The following is an 18,071-nucleotide window of genomic DNA, read 5'->3' on the forward strand; positions in this document are numbered from 1 at the left end:
AGGCTTGAGGCTAAAATGCTCTGATCGGTTAAGCTCGGGTCACAACTCCAGCCCTCACTCAATCACTGTGGTTGAAGAGTGTAAAGTGTTCTGATAGGTCAGGCCTGGGCTCCTCGGCTCCCTGGAACCAAGAGGAAGTTAGTTTCTCAAAAGAAGCTCCACTTGTTATCACCTGGATAAAATAACATGAACACTGGCAGATCAGAAACCACAGAGTTATCATCCATAGATGGTTATTAACCATACTGCAAATATTTGTTTATTACCCATCCCCGATCCCCTGGCCTGGCTAGTTGCCCTAGCAGAGGCCTTCAGAAAAATCATAAAAAAGGCAGCATGGCTAGTACCAGTAAAGACATAACTCTGTCACTTGATGATGACTACTTTTAGAGATTCAAGGGGGAGACTTTGTCCCAGGGTTGGGTAGAACCTAGACATCTCTGGGAGAGAAAAATAGGAACTTCTGAGTCAGACATGAGTTCAAATTCCAACACTCCCATTATTTCATTATTTCCAACACTCATTCTTTCATTCATTCACTAAAGGAAATTTATTGGGCACCCATGATGGGCCAGGTATTAGTACTGCTCTAGACCCTGGGACATAGTCATGAGCCAAACATGACTGAAGGGCTCCTCCTGGATCTGACATTCTAGCCAGGGAGGTAGGTGTGGGGGATAAGAGACAAATAATAAACAAAAAAAGAAATGATTTCAGAGTGTATAATAATAGATATTATACTGAAAATAAAGCAGTGTATCTTGCTAGCAAGAAGCAGGAGGGGCCTGACTTATAGTAGGTGTTTAGGGAAGACCTTTGTGGGGCATTACTATTTGAATTGATATTTGACTTGAGATTAGAATAATAAGATGATGATTTTTCTCATCTCAGCCAGTCATGAGATGATTCATGAAAGCCTCCAAGAAGGAGCAGAAGTGCTAAGGCCCTGAGGTGGCTCACTCCAAGAACTGACAAAAGCCATTATGAATAGCTGTGTGGCATTGCATAAATTTCTTAGCCTCTGTGAACCCTGGAAAATGAGGATGTTCATATCAACCCCTCAAGGTACTATGAGGAGCCAACCAGAAAACAACTGTAAATAGCAATAACTGGCACCCAATGGGTGTTCAGTAAATCCAAGCTAGTATTTGGGCAGTACTATTATTAACTTGAGAAGGAAAGACTAGGCCTGAAGGGCCAAAAGGATGAGAGAAAGAAGCTTTGGTGGCTTCTCCTTCTAGAATCCAAAATTTAGGATACATAATATGAGCACAGCCATGAGAAAGGGCTCCTGATCATGACTTGAGAACATCCAAGATTCCAATAATAATAATTATAATTAGCATTATTGTAATAGCCACGGCCATTTTTTGAGTACCTAGGACATGCCAGACACTCTGTTGAGCACCTGATTTCTGTACACATGGGCCCCTCTGACCCTGGGGAAGGCACTATCAACCCCCTCATTTTACAGAGGCTCAGAGTTAATAGTCTGAAGGTCTAGAGCAAACTCAGGAGGCCAGCACGAGGCCTAGCTCCCCGCCTACCTGATGACCTTTGGCCCGTCGTCGCCTCTGATGTGGGGTTCCAAGGACAGTTCTGTCCTAGTTCTCCATCTTCATCGTCCTCCCGGCCCAGAGGGGCTGGGAGCGGGAGCCGGAGAGAGAGGCGAGCTCAACTCCAGAGCCTCTTCTCCAAAGACCCTTCCCCAGCCTGCTCGCCACCCACCACTGCCACGAACCCAGTGCTAGAGAAGAGACTTCCCAGCTCATCTCTGGAGACCAAGGCTGGGCACCGTGTGGGTGTGGCCAGGGAATGGGCGGGGCCTTGCAGGGGCGGGGCCAAGGTTGTGTACTTGACTGTGTGGTCTAGGAGACCCCACTCCAGAAAGGCGGCCTCTCCTGCGCAACTGCCTCCGCTGCAGGACAGAACGCGGCATGATGTGGCCTCTGGGCACCAGCTCCAGCCACAGCCCCGCCTGGACAAGGCTGCTTCTAACAGGTGCGTGAGAGACAAGGGCTGCACTCACGGGTTGGGGACAAAGAGGAGACATCCTTGGGGAGGAAGAGAGTCTTTATCCAAATCAGAGACGCCCCTACTCTGAGTTCTGACTCTGGTCATGTTACAGCCCATCCAGCATGGGCAACCGATGCACAAGAGCTCTTGAAATCCCCAAGAGGCCTCTGTGATTGACCCCTTTTACAAAGGAGTAAAGTGAGGCTCAGATAAGGGTGGGGTCACTTGCTCAAGAGCAGGCGGCTGGCAAAGGCAAAATAAGAATTCAGTACCCCCACGCCAGCCCTTTTCCACCAGAGCACCCTGTCTAACCCTAGCAATCCATATCTAATAATAATTTTTCAATAACAATGAAAATAGTATAACAATCATAATAAAAAGAGGCCATTGTGACTGAGTACTTCTCCATGTCAGCCTCTTCTAAGTGCTTTCGTGTAGTAACAGTTCATTCTTAACCCCAGGAGGCTAGAGCCACAGGAGACCCATTTCATAGAGCGGGAAACTGACACACAGAGAGGTTAGGGGTCCTCCCCAGGCCACACAGCTTGAAAGTAACAGAAGGAGGACTTGGCCCCAGACGGTCTGGCCACCAAGAACACACTTTCCAGAAACCACCCACATTTACCTCTTGGAGAGTAAATGAATTGCTTCTTTTTCCAGTCCTTAAAAAGTCCAGTTCTGTGTAATTTCAAAACTTCAGCCACAGTTGAGAATTTCACTTCTGCCCCAGCTTGGACCTGAGTCAGGCTGCAGAGAGAATGTAGTGGGATGTCGTGGGCCTTGTTCCTATGTCTCTCTGTGTCCTTTCTCCCCACCCAGAGGTGAGGTCTGTGCCCACCCCCTCCACCCACCAAGGCCATGGGCAGAGGAGAGGAAGGCAAGGAGGGTGCAGGAAGGTTTCAACTTGACTGCTGTAGTGATAAGGTGGGGACATGGCCTTCTGTGTGGCTGAGGCATGTTGAAGAGATCTTCCTGGGTGGGGAATCTACCCGGCAAGTCGTCTCCTATGGAGCTTTTTGCCAGGACAGGCTCCAGAGATGCCCCCATTCGGAGCTCTGACTGGCTCCTTCAGCGGCATTCACACTGGCTCATGGGAAACTCGTGGACATCTCTGTTGTCCCACCAAATGCAGGAGGTATGGACCACATCCATCCTGCCCACTCCGCCTCCATCTGTCACCTGAAGACTTACAGGTCTAAGTTCCCACAAACTCCACAGCACACATCTCCAGCACTCCAAGAGGTTCCCTTGGAGCCCCCCTCACTTAGCAGGAGGTGGAAGAAACTCCCAGCCCCAGCGGGGACCTCCAGTCCCCCAAAAAACCTCACTCTGAGCCATCTCCTCTTCTCTGTGAGCTCTTCAGCTCTCTTGGCAGGGGTAAAGTGGCTGGTGCTGGCAGAACTGGTGATGGGTAACCCCTGTTAGCTGGGCTTCCCTGGTGGCTCAGATGGTAAAGAATCTGCCTGCAATGCAGGTGGACCCAGGTTCAGTCCCTGGGTTGGGAAGATCCCCTGGAGAGGGGAATGGCAACCCACTCCAGTATTCTTGCTTGGAGAATTCCATGGACAGGGGAGTCTGGCGAGCTACAGTCCTTGGGGTCGCAAAGAGTCAGACAGAACTGAGTGACTAATTCAACAACAACCCCTGTTAGCTAGACCTCAGCTAGGAATAGGGAGTTCTTGGTGTCTGTTCTTTTGTTCTCAGCCTCTGGAAACTTTGGGGATATTCTGCAACAATGGAAGTCAAGTTTAACATTCTGGTGTATTTATATTTATATATAGTGATTCAGGGACCTGTTCTGGGATCAAACAGGAAAAAATTGAATAGTGATTTTTTCACATTTGATTGAAGGTTAGAAGTGAAATAAAATAGCTATGCTCCAGTCAAGTAGGACTTCTGGAATTATCTCTATGGTTCTAGCTCTGAAATTCCATATGTATACACATATGGAATTATATATATATATATTATATATATAGGTTTTATACGTATTGTGTGTGTGTGTGTATATATATATATATATATATATATATATTGCATGTACATGCTAAGTTGCTTCAGTTGTGTCCAGCTGTCTGTGACCCCGTGGACTGTAGGCCACCAGGCTCCTCTGTCCATGGGATTTTCCAGGCAAGAATACTGGAGTGGGTTGCCAAGCCCTCCTCCAGGGGATCTTCCCAACCCAGTGATCGAACCCTTGTCTCCTGCATTGGCAGGCAGATTCTTTACCACTGTGCCACCTGGGAAGCCCCTTTTTATTTATTATTATCACCGTTGTCACATCAGCTCTCCATGGCACACATTCTCACCAGCACGGGGTTAGCGGCTGGGGCAGCATCTTGCCTTTGGTCCCATTGCTTCCTCGCTCTCTCTTTTCCCTCCCACCCTCCTACAAGGCACCCTGCTCGCATTCAGTACCTGGTCTGCCTCCTTGGAGCTGCTCTCCTCTGTGTCTCTGGACCCCTTGACTGAAGGAGCCGATGCCCACCTGCCAGTCCCTAGAAGCCTGGATAGGGTTCTCGCCACCTCTTGGTTCCGAGGGCATGAAGTCCGGCCAGAAGCCATGATCTTCTCTCCCGAGGGCCTCCCAGGACCTGGCCACACTGGCCGGGAGACGCTGGACACCCAGGGCAGCCTGATCATCAGAAACGTGACGACTCTAGATGCGGGCAGTTACACGGTGGTACTGGAAACCAGCAGGGGACGCAGGAGTGCGACGGAGCAGATACCGATCAAGGGTAATTTCACCTCCCTCCACGGCAGGGCGGGAGGGACGGAGTTCTCAGTCCGCAGGGCCCCAGGGGACCCATTCTGAACCCATCATCCGTTCCAAACATCCCAGAACTTAGAAGAGCAACCAGTTTTTTTTTTAGCTCTTGATTCTTGTGAACAGCTCTGGTCTCAGCTAATTTTAGCCAGGCTCACTCCGGTGTCTGCAGTCAGCAGGTTTGGAAGGATTGCCTGGGCACTGGTGCAGAATGGCCTCCTCCCTGTCTGGCAGTGGCCTGGCTGGCAGTTGGGGCGATGGGGGTAATTGGGCCACGAGCCTTCCCATCCTCCAGCCCGGTAGCCTGAGCTCATTTGGTTATCAAAGGAGCAGAAGTTGAAAGGCCCTGGAGGCCCAGGCTCAGAACCGGCCTGCCAGTACTTCCGCCATGTTTTATTGGCCAAGGTGAGTCACATGACCGGTTTTGCTCCAATGGGAGGGAAATAGTCTGAGGTCTATCAGTCTGGGCTCCCCAGGGGGCTCAGTGGTAAAGAACCCGCTTGCCAACCCGCTTGCCAATGCAGGAGGCATAAGAGATGGAGTTTGATCCCTCGGTCGGGAAGCTCCACTGGAGGAGGAAATGGCAACCCACTCCAGTATTCGTGCCTGGGAAATCCCATGAACAGAGGAGCCTGGCAGGTTGCAGTCCATGGGGTCACAACAGTCCGACTTGATTTTGCAACTAAACCACCACCATCAGTCTACATATCTGTGATTTGAAGGCCAGTTCTTCTAGAACTGCCTAGAGCGTGTGCAGATTCTGAAACCCAAACCACCTGCGTTGAGTCCTTGCTCCTTCACTTCCTAGCCACGTCTCTTTGCAAAGTGACTTGCCCTCTGTGTGCTTCAGCATCCTCCTCTGTAAAATAGAATCATGGTAGACCCACCCTTGTAGGAGTGCTCTGAGGAACAAACGAATTAATCCACACCAAATACCTAGAACAGTGCCTGACACCTGTTGCCAAAATCTTGGTTCTCTGTGGGAGATGCCGGGTAAAAATACAGAGACAGGGTTTTGGAGGAAAGAGGAAAGAGTCGCTTTATTTCTTTGCCAGGCAAAGTGGGAACACACTTTTTTACTTTTACTCTATTATAAGAACTATGTCCTTGCTGGAGGGGCTAGTGAGGAGTTTTATAATCATTATAATGGGGCTCATGGTCTGGGAAAAGTGATAAGGATCAAAGTAAGAAAGGTCTTGTATTCTTCTTCCTTTTGTAGAGTTTCAAAACAGCCCTAGTTGACATCAGGCGACTCTGTGACTCTGGCTGTCTGTCTCCCAGGGTTATTGGCCCATTATCTTCTTTCTGAAAGGAAGAATGCTATAGGGGATTGTTACAAGAAGTGTGGGGGAAGGTGAATCCCAGGTGCAGGGTGTAACTCACAGAGTCTGAGAGTGGTTAAGGAATTAGCTTTGTGAAAGGCAGGCGTGCACAGTGAATCAGTGGCAGTTAAAGTAAAACTAGGATTGCTTAACTCTTTCAGGCCAGTTTATGCTATTTCCCCAGGCTGTTCATTGGTTCCTTATTTTCCTTCTTTAACAGAAAAGTCTCATTTCTATCTTTGCTGCAACACACAGAGTAAGCAAATGTTCGCCATGAGTATTTCAGGGGACTTGACCTCTTTGAGCCCTTGTTTTCCCATTAAAAGGATGATAACAATGAAATCTACCTTGTAGGGTTGGTGTGAGGATTAAATGAGTAAATCCAGTGGCTTTCAAGTTTTTTAAATCATGACCCTGTATGTTCATATATCTACAAATCACGAGTCATTTGTCTTTATAAGTGTCATAAAATAACAATTATTGCTAAGTGTAATGCATTCTGATACTTCCTTTTACAGCTCATTTCACATTTTAAATGCTGATTATTCACTCAGTGTGCTCAGTCATGTCTGACTCCTTGGGACCCCATGGACTGCAGCCCTAAATGCTGATTGCTGCTGCTGCTAAGTCACTTCAGTCGTGTCCGACCCTGTGCAACCCCACAGATTACAACCTACTAAAACAACCTACTAAACGACTTCACCCAAGCATGGGTCTTACTCGTAACATAACAAGCCAGTAATATAACGAGCTGTAGTTAACGTGTGTTTAGAATGGTGCTTGGCTCACAGTAAGAGTCCAAACTAGATGGCTATTACATCAATTCTTTTTTAAAAAAATAATTTTATTTCTTTTTGGCTGCGCTGGGTTCTTCATTGCTTTGTGGGTTTTTCTCTAGTTGCATTGAGTGGCGGCTACTCTCTGGTTGTGGTGCGCAGGCTTCTCCTGCGGTGGCTTCTGTTCTTGCCAAGCACAGGCTCTAGGTGCATGGGCTTCAGTAGTTGTAGCACAGGGGCTTAGTTGTTCTGTGGCACGCGGGATCTTGCCAGACTAGGGATCGAACCTGTGTCTCCTGCATTGGCAGGCAGATTCTTTACCACTGAGCCCCTACATTGATTCTTGTTTCCACACCCGTGGGTTCTTTCTCCTCCTGCAAGGCTTAGCTCATGTACCACCTCCTCCAGGAAGACTTCTCTGAGCTCTTTGGCTGGATTGAAGTTTTTTTCACTTTTCATATTGCATTGAATGGTAATCAGCTCCATATGGAGGTCCCCAGCACTCACCATGACATCAGATCCAAATCCCAGCTGTGCCTCTCTCTCTCTGACCATGAGCCCTGGCCCTAAGACCCCCAGACCTCAGAGTCTTTCACCTGAAAAAAAAAAAAATAAAGAACTAAGGTGAGGAAGTGGGGAGGGGAGCTTCCCTGGTGGCTCAGCAGTAAAGAATCTGCTTGCCAATGCAGGAAATGTGGGTTCCATCCCTGGGTCAGGAAGATCCCCTGGAGAAGGAAATGGCAACCGACTCCAGTATTCTTGCCTAGGAAATCCCCTGGACAGAGGAGCCTGGTGAGCTACAGTCCATAGGGTCACAAAGAGTCGGACATGACTTATTGACTCAATAATAACAAAAATGGTGAGGATGATGTATGCTGTCTGTAAGGAGCCCTCCCAGTAGCCAGCGGCCCAGGCCCCAAGCCTTGGAGGACCCCTTGACCACCACCACCCTCACCTACACCCAATCTATCAGCAAATCCTGTGGACTCTACCTGTAAAATAATCCAGAATCCAGCCACTCCTCCAGAAGCTCCTTGGCCTTTACCCTGGTCCAGCTGAGGGCAGGGGACCTGGGTTATTTATGTACCAGTCCACACTGGTCACTGTGGAAGGCTGTGTGCCCACTCTCCAGTGCTTTGGCTGCTGCTTCCATGAGCAGAGCAGGCTCTGGCAGCCAGTGAACGCCCTGAAGCCACAGATGCAGTGTTGGCAGTCATATGCGCTGAGGACAGCTCAGCTCCATCCAGTGTCTGGATCAACAGTGGGCACAGACCAGGCCCTCCAAACATGTTGAGGAATGAATGAATGAGTGAGTGAGTGAATGAACGAATGCCTCTGTGGTGAACAGAGGAAGGGCTCGGCCTCTCTGAGTGGTCTCCACCCATGTGACCTTGCCCCCTTGTTTGCGCAGCCACCTACAATGGGGTGCAGCTGGTGACATTCCCAGGAAATAGACAAGGCATCCTCCGGAGTGAACTCAACTACTCTGTGATCCTGCAGTGGGCGGCTTTAATCACACCTGAACCTGTGCTACGGTGGACCTTCAATGGGAGACCTCGTGGAACTGGGAAAAGGCTGATTATCCACAGGTTGCCCGTGAAGGATCTGGGCACCTACTTATGCTTGGCTGAGAATAGTGAGAGGGTGTACCTCTCCCAGCCTGTGACTATCATGCTGCCACGTGAGTCTCCCACCCTGACCCCGGACCCCTGGTCAGTGGCCAGCTTTCCTGATTCCACTGAGCCTTCTGTGAGCAGTTCCCTCTGAGACCCTTTATAGTCAAGATGTCATCCCCTTCTTCCATCCTCCTGGCAGAGTGGGGATTATTAGCCCATTTTACAGATGAGAAGCTGTGCCCCAAAGACATGAATGCTAATGAAAGCTCAGGGCAGGATCTGGAGCCGGCTGTCTGGGTCCTCCTGGCTCCAATCACTTTCTACTGTGTGTGTTTGAGAAGTCTCTTTGCCTCTCTGAATCTCAGCACATGCCACAGGAAAAATGAAGGTGGTAATGTAACGAGTGGTTCCAAGCAAGGGCTTTGGAATTTGAATTCTGGCTCCACTACTTGCTGGCTGTGTGACTCTGGGCCAGTGCCTTGACTTCTCTGTGCTTCAGTTTCCTCAGTGTTCTGAGGAATATAAACTGGGAAAATAATAGTGCCCACCCCCAAAATACAGCTGTGAGCATTCAGTGAGATAAGCAGGTGAACAGCTTAAAGTAAGAGGGCATAGCACTATGGAACACTGCTGCTGCTAAGTCGCGTCAGTCGTGTCCGACTCTGTGCGACCCCATAGACGGCAGCCCAACAGGTTCCCCTGTCCCTGGGATTCTCCAGGCAAGAACACTGGAGTGGGTTGCCATTTCCTTCTCCAATGCATGAAAGTGAAAAGTGAAAGTGAAGTCGCTCAGTCGTGTCCGACTCTTAGCGACCCCATGGACTGCAGCCTACCAGGCTCCTCCATCCATGGGATTTTCCAGGCAAGAGTGCTGGAATGGGGGGCCATTGCCTTCTCCGATGGAACACTAATGAGTGCTCAATAAACATGAACTAGTATCATTGCTATGATCAGTATTATCCCTATTGTTATTAATTTTGTGCCTGTTACCAGAGGCAAGAGTGTGTACAGAGGCTCAGACAGCAATCACAAGATGAGCCAGTTATTGGGATTAAAAAAAGTTGTTTGGGAGCCAAAGTGGAGTTCAGTTCCTGCCCCTGTGCCTTCTTGGCTGAGTGACTTAGGACAAGTGGTGTCCCTTCTCTGGAGCTTCAGTTTCCTCCTGTGTATAACCAATGTGATCGTGTAGACCTCTACAAAATTGCTGTTAAGGTAATTGCTGAAATGGTAAACTCTGGAAGCTAGTTAGCTGGTGCTTTAAATAGCAGCAGTAGCCATGCATGTTATTTTTAGTATTTCTATTCATAGAATGGTGCGGAGGAGCTGCCTAGAGAAGAAGGGGAGGCATGTGGGCAGCAGGAATCACTTGAGCCAAGGTCCAGAGCAAGGGAAAGATGGAGAGGGTGGAAAGCCTGGCTTGGCTACATTCCTAGACCTGCTTCCTCTCCCCAGCCATGGTTCAGTGGGAGGTTTCAGGATTCGATTTTAGGTAATTTATTGTGAGAAAAAATATAAATCTTGGAGCACCTGGTGACCCTGATACGTTCACTGAGAATGACAGTACTTCTAAGACCCCCTTCCCTTGTTCATCAACTGTTCAGGAAATGTTTATTGAGCACCTATTATGTGACTGGCCTATGCTGGGCAGTGCCGAGGACAACTGGTAACAGAGACAGTCCTGGTCCTGCCATCACAGGACTTCCAGTGCAGTAGGGGACAGGCCTGTCCACAAACAGTAATGACCAGAGTCGGCAGGGCTGGGGTGGGGGAACTCCAGCTGTGAGACCCAAGGGGGCGCCCGACCCAGCAAGGGAATCAGGGAGGGCTTCCTGGAAGAGGGGACATCTGAGTTGGTACTAGGACACGTAGAAATTGTCCAGGCCAGGGGGAGAAAATGGCATTCCAGGGGCACAGATAAAGGCTTGGAAGTAGGAGAGGGAAGTAGAAAGTTAAATAGAATCCAACAAGGCTTAGTTATAAATGTAGAGGGTAGAGAGAGATGAGACTAGCCAGACTCAGATTCTTGAAGGTCAAGGTGAAGTCCTGGGAAGCCACGGGAAGGTTCTTAGCAGGAGAGGAACAGGGTCAAGTGTGGACTTTACAAAGACCCCTCCGGGGACTTCCCTGGTGGTCGAATGGTTACAATTCTGTCCTTCCAATGCAGGGGGCATGGGTTCGATCCCTGGTCAGGGAACTACGATCCCACATAACAAGATGTGGCCAAAAAAATTAAAAAACCCTCTGGCTTCTGTGTGGTGATGAGATGGTTTGGGGAGAGACTGAGACGAGAGAGCAGGGAGGAAGCTGGTATGGAGAAGGGGAGGATGAGGAAGGAGGTGGAATGGTGGGGGGCGTGGGGGTATGGAGGGAGGGTGTCTCCTCCAGTCTCTCCCCTTCTTGGTTCCCAGAAGCTGACGTGGAACCCACAGAACCTGCACCCATCTCTCAGAAGCCCCCGCTCTCCCTGTCAGGAGGATCTGCCATTGCTCTCATTGTGGCTGCATCTGTGGCAGGCTTGGTACTGGTTGGAAGCGTGCTCTTCACCTTCATCCAGAAGCTAAGGTACCTGCCTTCCCTTCCTCCCATCCACTCAGCCTCCACAAGGCACAGAGCTCTCTCTGCAGCAAGACTGAAGCCAAGCCAACAGCCTTATCCCAGGGAGCATAAAGTTCATTCAGAGAGGATGACATGGACCCCCGATGTGCCCCACCCTACTAGTCAGTTTCCAAAGTAGCCCCAGGGAAACAAAGAGACAGGAGAGGGTCCTGGAGCTGCGTCCAAATCCCCCTTCTGTCACTTACCCAAAGTGAGGCCATGGCAAGTCGCCACCCTGCTCTGGGCCTCAGTTTCAGTTCAGTTCAGTTCAGTTGCTCAGTCGTGTCCAACTCTTTGTGACTCTATGAACCGCAGCACGCCAGGCCTCCCTGTCCATCACCAACTCCCAGAGTCCACCCAAACTCATGTCCATCGAGTCGATGATGCCATCCAACCATCTCATCCTCTGTCATCCCTTTCTCCTCCTGTCCTCAACCCTTCCCAACATCAGGGTCTTTTCAAATGAGTCAGCTCTTCGCATCAGGTGGCCAAAATATTGGAGTTTCAGCTTTAGCATCAGTCCTTCCAATGAACACCCAGGACTGATTTCCTTTAGGATGGACTGGTTGGATCTCCTTGCAGTCCAAGGGACTCTTAAGAGTCTTCTCCAACACCACAGTTCAAAAGCATCAATTCTTCGGTGCTCAGTTTTCTTTATAGTCCAACTCACATATCCATACATGACTACTGGAAAAACCATAGCCTTGACTAGATGGACCTTTGTTGACAAAGTAATGTCTCTGCTTTTTAATATGCTGTCTAGATTGGTCATAAGTTTCCTTCCAAGAAATAAGAGTCTTTTAATTTCATGGCTGAAATCACCATCTGCAGTGATTTTGGAGCCCAGAAAAATAAAGTCAGCCACTGTTTCCACTGTTTCCCCATCTAATTGCCATGAAGTGATGGGACCGGATGCCATGATCTTAGTTTTCTGAATGTTGAGCTTTAAGCCAACTTTTTCACTCTCCTCTTTCACTTTCATCAGGAAGCTCTTTAGTTCTTCACTTTCTGCCATAAGGGTGGTGTCATCTGCATATCTGAGGTTATTGATATTTCTCCCAGAAATCTTGATTCCAGCTTGTGTTTCTTCCAGTCCAGCATTTCTCATGATGTACTCTGCATATAAGTTAAATACGCAGGGTGACAATATACAGCCTTGATGTACTCCTTTTCCTATTTGGAACCAGTCTGTTGTTCCATGTCCAGTTCTAACTGTTGCTTCCTGACCTGCATATAGGTTTCTCAAGAGGCAGGTCAGGTGGTCTGGTATTCCCATCTCTTTCAGAATTTTCCACAGTTTATTGTGATCCACACAGTCAAAGGCTTTGGCATAGTCAATAAAGCAGAAATAGATGTTTTTCTGGAACTCTCTTGCTTTTTCCATGATCCAGCGGATGTTGGCAATTTGATCTCTGGTTCCTCTGCCTTTTCTAAAACCAGCTTGAACATCAGGAAGTTCACAGTTCACATATTGCTGAAGCCTGGCTTGGAGAATTTTGAGCATTACTTTACTAGTGTGTGAGATGAGTGCAATTGTGCGGTAGTTTGAGCATTCTTTGGCATTGCCTTTCTTTGGGATTGGAATGAAGACTGACCTTTTCCAGTCCTGTGGCCACTGCTGAGTTTTCCGAATTTGCTGACATATTGCGTGCAGCATTTTCACAGCATCATCTTTTAGGATTTGAAATAGCTCAACTGGAATTCCATCACCTCCACTAGCTTTGTTCGTAGTGATACTTCCTAAGGCCCACTTGACTTCACATTCCAGGATGTCTGGTTCTAGGTGAGTGACCACACCATGTGATTATCTGGGTCATAAAGATCTTTTTTGTATAGCTACAGATGGTGACTGCAGCCATGAAATTAAAAGACGCTTACTCCTTGGAAGGAAAGTTATGACCAACTTAGATAGCATATTCAAAAGCAGAGACATTACTTTGCCAACAAAGGTCGGTCTAGTCAAGGCTATGGTTTTTCCTGTGGTCATGTATGGATGTGAGAGTTGGACTGTGAAGAAGGCTGAGTGCCGAAAAATTGATGCTTTTGAACTGTGGTGTTGGAGAAGACTCTTGAGAGTCCCTTGGACTGCAAGGAGATCCAACCAGTCCATTCTGAAGGAGATCAGCCCTGGCATTTCTTTGGAAAGAATGATGCTAAAGCTGAAACTCCAGTATTTTGGCCACCTCGTGCGAAGAGTTGACTCATTGGAAAAGACTCTGATGGTGGGAGGGATTGGGGGCAAGAGGAGAAGGGGACGACAGAGGATGAGATGGCTGGATGGGATCACTGACTCAATGGATGTGAGTCTGAGTGAACTCCGGGAGTTGGTGATGGACAGGGAGGCCTGGCGTGCTGCGAATCATGGGGTCGCAAAGAGTCGGACACGACTGAGCGACTGATCTGATCTGATCTGTGTATTCTTGCCACCTCTTCTTAATATCTTCAGCTTCTGTTAGATCCATACCATTTCCGTCTTTTATTGAGCCCATCTTTACATGAAATATTCCCTTGGTATCTCTAATTTTCTTGAAGAGATCTCTAGTCTTTCGAAACTATTGTTTTCCTCTATTTCTTTGCACTGATCATTGAGGAAGGGTTTCTTATCTCTCCTTGCTATTCTTTGGAACTCTGCATTCAAATGGGTATATCTTTCCTTTTCTCCTTTGCTTTTTGCTTCTCTTCTTTTCACAGCTATTTGTAAGGCCTCCTCAGACAGCCATTTTTCTTTTTTGCATTTCTTTTTCATGGGGATGGTCTTGATCCCTGTCTCCTGTACAATGTCACGAACGTCCGTCCATAGTTCATCAGGCACTCTGTCAGATCTAGTCCCTTATATCTATTTCTCACTTCCACTGTATAGTCATAAGGGATTTGATTTAGGTCATACCTGAATGGTCTAGTGGTTTTCCCCACTTTCATCAATTTCAGACTGATTTTGGCAATAAGGAGTTCATGATCTGATCCACAGTCAGCTCCTGGTCTTGTTTTTGTTGACTGTATAGAGCTTCTCCATCTTTGGCTGCAAAGAATAGAATCAATCTGATTTCGGTGTTGACCATCTGGTGATGTCCATGTGTAGTCTTCTCTTGTGTTGTTGGAACAGGGTGTTTGCTATGACCAGTGCGCTCTCTTGGCAAAACTCTATTAGCCTTTGCCCTGCTTCATTCAGTATTCCAAGGCCAAATTTGCCTGTTATTCCAGGTGTTTCTTGACTTCCTACTTTTGCATTCCAGTCCCCTATAATGAAAAGGACATCTTTTCTGGGTGTTAGTTCTAAAAGGTCTTGTAGGTCTTCATAGAACCGTTCAACTTCACTTCTTCAGCATTACTGGTCGGGGCATAAACTTGGATTACTGTGATATTGAATGGTTTGCCTTGGAAACGAACAGAGATCATTCTGTAGTTTTTGAGATTGCATCCAAGTACTGCATTTCGGACTCTTTTGTTGACCATGATGGCTACTCTGTTTCTTCTAAGGGATTCCTGTCCACAGTAGTAGATATAATAGTCATCTGAGTTAAATTCACCCATTCCAGTCCATCTTAGTTTGCTGATTCCTAGAATGTCGACGTTCACTCTTGCCATCTCCTGTTTGACCACTTCCAATTTGCCTTGATTCATGGACTTGACATTCCAGGCTCCTATGCAATTTTGCTCTTTACAGCATCGGACCTTGCTTCTGTCACTAGTCACATCCACAACTGAGTGTTGTTTTTGCTTTGGCTCCATCCCTTCATTCTTTCTGGAGTTATTTCTCCACTGATCTCCAGTAGCATATTGGGCAGCTACTGACCTGGGGAGTTCCTCTTTCAGTGTCCTGTCTTTTTGCCTTTTCATACTGGTCATGGGGTTCTCAAGGCAAAATACTGAAGGAGTTTGCTTCCCTCCTCCAGCGGACCACATTCTGTCAGACCTCTCCTCCATGACCTGCCTGTCTTGGGTGGCCCCACACGGCATGGCTTAGTTTCACTGAGTTAGACAAGCTTTGGTCTGTGTGATCAGATTGGCTAGTTGTCTGTGATTGTGGTTTCAGTTTGTCTGCCCTCTGATGCCCTCTCTCAGCGCCCACTGTCTTACTTGGGTTTCTCTTACCTTGGACATGGGGTGTCTCTTCACGGCTGCTCCAGCAAAGCGCAGCCACTGCTCCTTACCTTGGACGTGGGGTAGCTCCTGTTGGCCGCCTCCCCTGACCTTGGACGTGGGGTAGCTCCTCTCGGCCGCCTCCCCTGACCTTGGACGTGGGGTAGCTCCTCTCGGCCGCCTCCCCTGACCTTGGACGTGGGGTAGCTCCTCTCGGCCGCCTCCCCTGACCTTGGACGTGGGGTAGCTCCTCTTGGCCACCGCCCCTGACCTTGGACGTGGGGTAGCTCCTCTCGGCCGCCTCCCCTGACCTTGGACATGGGGTAGCTCCTCTTGGCTGCTCCTGCGCCGTTGTGCAGCCACCACTCCTGCAGCCTCAGTTTGTACATCTGCAAAATGGGGGTGGTATTAATAGCACCTGACTCATGGGGCTCTCATTTGGATTTCTCAAGCTTTTTGGGGCTTCCCTTGGTGGTCTTGTAATTAGAGCTCTGCGCTTCCACTGCAGGGGGTACAGGTTTGATCCCTGGTGGGGAACTAAGATCCTACAAGACTCACAGCAAAAAAAAAAAAAAAAAAGACTTTAAAGCAGGGCCTGGGATATGGTCCTCATTTTCCACATGAGTAGAACTAAATCACAGAAAAATCCATCAACCTGCCCAAAGACATCCTGCTAACAAAGAGTTGACCCTGAATCAAACCCAGGTCTAACTCCAAAGTCATATTCTTAGAGGGGAAAGGTGAGATATCAGGGAGTATGAAAATGTTCACTCAGACTACTCAGAGTCCCTGCCTCCATGAACAGCAGAAGGGGTCACTTCCTGCCCTCCCTGCCATTCTGGCCAAGACCTATTTATGACAGACCACTGCTGACGTCATCCAGAAGGAACCAGCCTTGTCCAATCAGCTGGGACCTTGGAGATGAGGTCATGAGAACAAGCATGGCTCTCTTGACTCTCCCGGTGGGAAGAGGCAGTCTCCAGAAGAGAGGGGTCTGGACTGAGAAGCACCCCCAAGAAGGCCTGCCAAACCCACCAAGGGCCAAGGGAGATTCCCCGTAGGTTTGCAATTAAGTTCTTGGGCCCTGACGCCTTAAGCTCATCCTAGCTCTGCCATATGCTAGCTTTTGGGACTCTGGGTGACCCCTTTAACTGCTCTATGCTCCATCTGTAAAACAGGGATAATGGTAATATAATATCTGCCTCAAAGAGTAGGTGTGTGAGGGACTTCCCTGGTGGTCCAATGGCTAAGACACGGTGCTCCCAATGCAGGGGTCGTGGGTTCAATCGCTTGTCTGGGAACTAAGATCCCACATGCCACAACTTAAAAGTTGAGTTCACATGCCCCCATGGGGCAACTAAGACCTGGCACAGCCAGATAAATAAATCAAATTTAAAAAAATTTTTTAAATAAAGGATAGATGTGGGACTTCCCTGGTGATCCAGTTGTTTAGACTCTGTGCTTCCACTGCAGGGAGCATGGGTTTGATCCCTGGTCAGGGAACTAAGATCCCACATGTGGCCAAAAAATAAAAATAAATAAATATTAAAAAAAAAAACAAACAAGGTAGATGTGTGGATTACATAAAATGGTGGGAGTGAGATACTGTTCATAGTGCCTGGCACATGGTGAGCCTTCAAAAAATGTCAGCCACATGTATTATTATTATGGCTATTTTTGTTATTATTATTATTTCTCTCTCCATTGTAGGTCTGGCTGACAACAAAGAGATGGGTGAACCATTTGGGATATTTTTCAGTTTAAATAAATTGAATAAAAATAAAAATACAGACAAATGAATCTAGACAAAAGGAGACATTATAAGCAGATCTGAATCATGAATTTTCCCATGGTATTAAAATACTAACAGCTGTTTTACCATATCCCATCAAAATATATATTTTATGGAACATGTGTACATTTCTGTTCAGTATATAATTAGTAGTGGAATTTCACAGTTGTAGAATATGTATATCTTCAGCTTTTATCGAACAGTTTTTATAAAACAGTTTGGGAGCATCGATAACTGTTTTCCAATCAAATTCAGTGTATTTTCAGACAACGGGTTCCACAGTGAAATACTACATAGTAGGACTTCCCTGGTGGTCCAGTGGCTAGGACACTGTGCTTCCAACGCAGGGGACGTGGGTTCAGTCCCCATTCGGGGAACTAAGAGCCCACGTGCCATTCGGCATGGCTGAAAATGGGCTCCTGGGCTCTGAAATCCCTATTTCCAATCATTCTACTGCCCCATTGCTCCCTCCCTGGAGCCAGACCCCCCCTTCCCATTACTCCCTCCTATGTCAGGGAGGTGTCCTTGTGTTCATGTACATAAGCTAAAAGCAAGGTACAGAGAGGGCAAGTGATTTGCCCAAAGTCACACAGCCACGTGCGATGCCAGCTCAAGTGTGCCCAATACCAAAGCCTGTTTCTTAGACTAGCACTGTCCAAGAACACTCTCCAGTGAAGGAAGTGTCCATATCTGTACTGTCCACTGCAATATTATCCAACACAAGTGGTTATTGAGCCCTTGAAATAGACATCATGTAACTGAGGAACTGAATTTTTAATTGACTTTTAATTCATTTTAATTTACATATCCACCCGTGGCTAATGGCTATTGCATTGGACAGTGCAACTCAAACTCCTAATTGTTAGAAAATAATAATAATAAATCCCCCAGCAACCATATGTGTATATTACTGACTCTGTGGCAGTTCTGGGGTCCTTGCCCTGATCTATCCAAGGGTCCAGATTTGCTCAGAAACCCCTAATATTGAACCAGATCCTTTCCTACCTGAGGCATCCCGCCCTCCCACATCCCTCTACTATAAAGGACAAATAAATCATTTCCTGCCTGGGCAGTGGTGAAGGCAGCTGGTTCCCTGGGTCTCAGAGT

General features: G+C 47.8%; 2 protein-coding genes and 1 non-coding gene across 3 annotated transcripts in view; 2 read left to right on the top strand and 1 right to left on the bottom strand.

Annotated features, from left to right (window-relative positions):
* Positions 1–4,572, bottom strand: part of CEACAM20 (CEA cell adhesion molecule 20) — a 78,138-nt gene extending 73,566 nt beyond the window's left edge. Inside the window, exons 1-2 of the mRNA XM_055551661.1 lie at positions 4,435–4,572; positions 2,642–2,763 (exon numbers count right to left, since the gene is read on the bottom strand). The gene's annotated coding sequence lies outside the window, so the exon portion shown is untranslated. The remainder of the gene's footprint in view (positions 1–2,641; positions 2,764–4,434) is intronic.
* IGSF23 (immunoglobulin superfamily member 23) lies at positions 1,938–17,092 on the top strand. The gene is made up of 6 exons (XM_055551172.1): positions 1,938–2,001; positions 3,392–3,427; positions 4,413–4,754; positions 8,293–8,562; positions 10,906–11,059; positions 16,883–17,092. Exons 1-6 carry the CDS (start codon positions 1,938–1,940, stop codon positions 16,890–16,892), a joined length of 876 nt encoding a protein of 291 aa, XP_055407147.1. The 3' UTR covers positions 16,893–17,092.
* A 176-nt stretch (positions 17,093–17,268) lies between these two features.
* Positions 17,269–17,341, top strand: TRNAG-UCC (transfer RNA glycine (anticodon UCC)). The gene has a single exon. It is a non-coding gene; the product is annotated as a tRNA-Gly (tRNA).
* Positions 17,342–18,071: the final 730 nt, after the last annotated feature.

This window comes from Bubalus kerabau, chromosome 17 (assembly GCF_029407905.1).
Source record: "Bubalus kerabau isolate K-KA32 ecotype Philippines breed swamp buffalo chromosome 17, PCC_UOA_SB_1v2, whole genome shotgun sequence".
In the NCBI taxonomy this organism is placed as follows: Eukaryota; Metazoa; Chordata; class Mammalia; order Artiodactyla; family Bovidae; genus Bubalus; species Bubalus kerabau.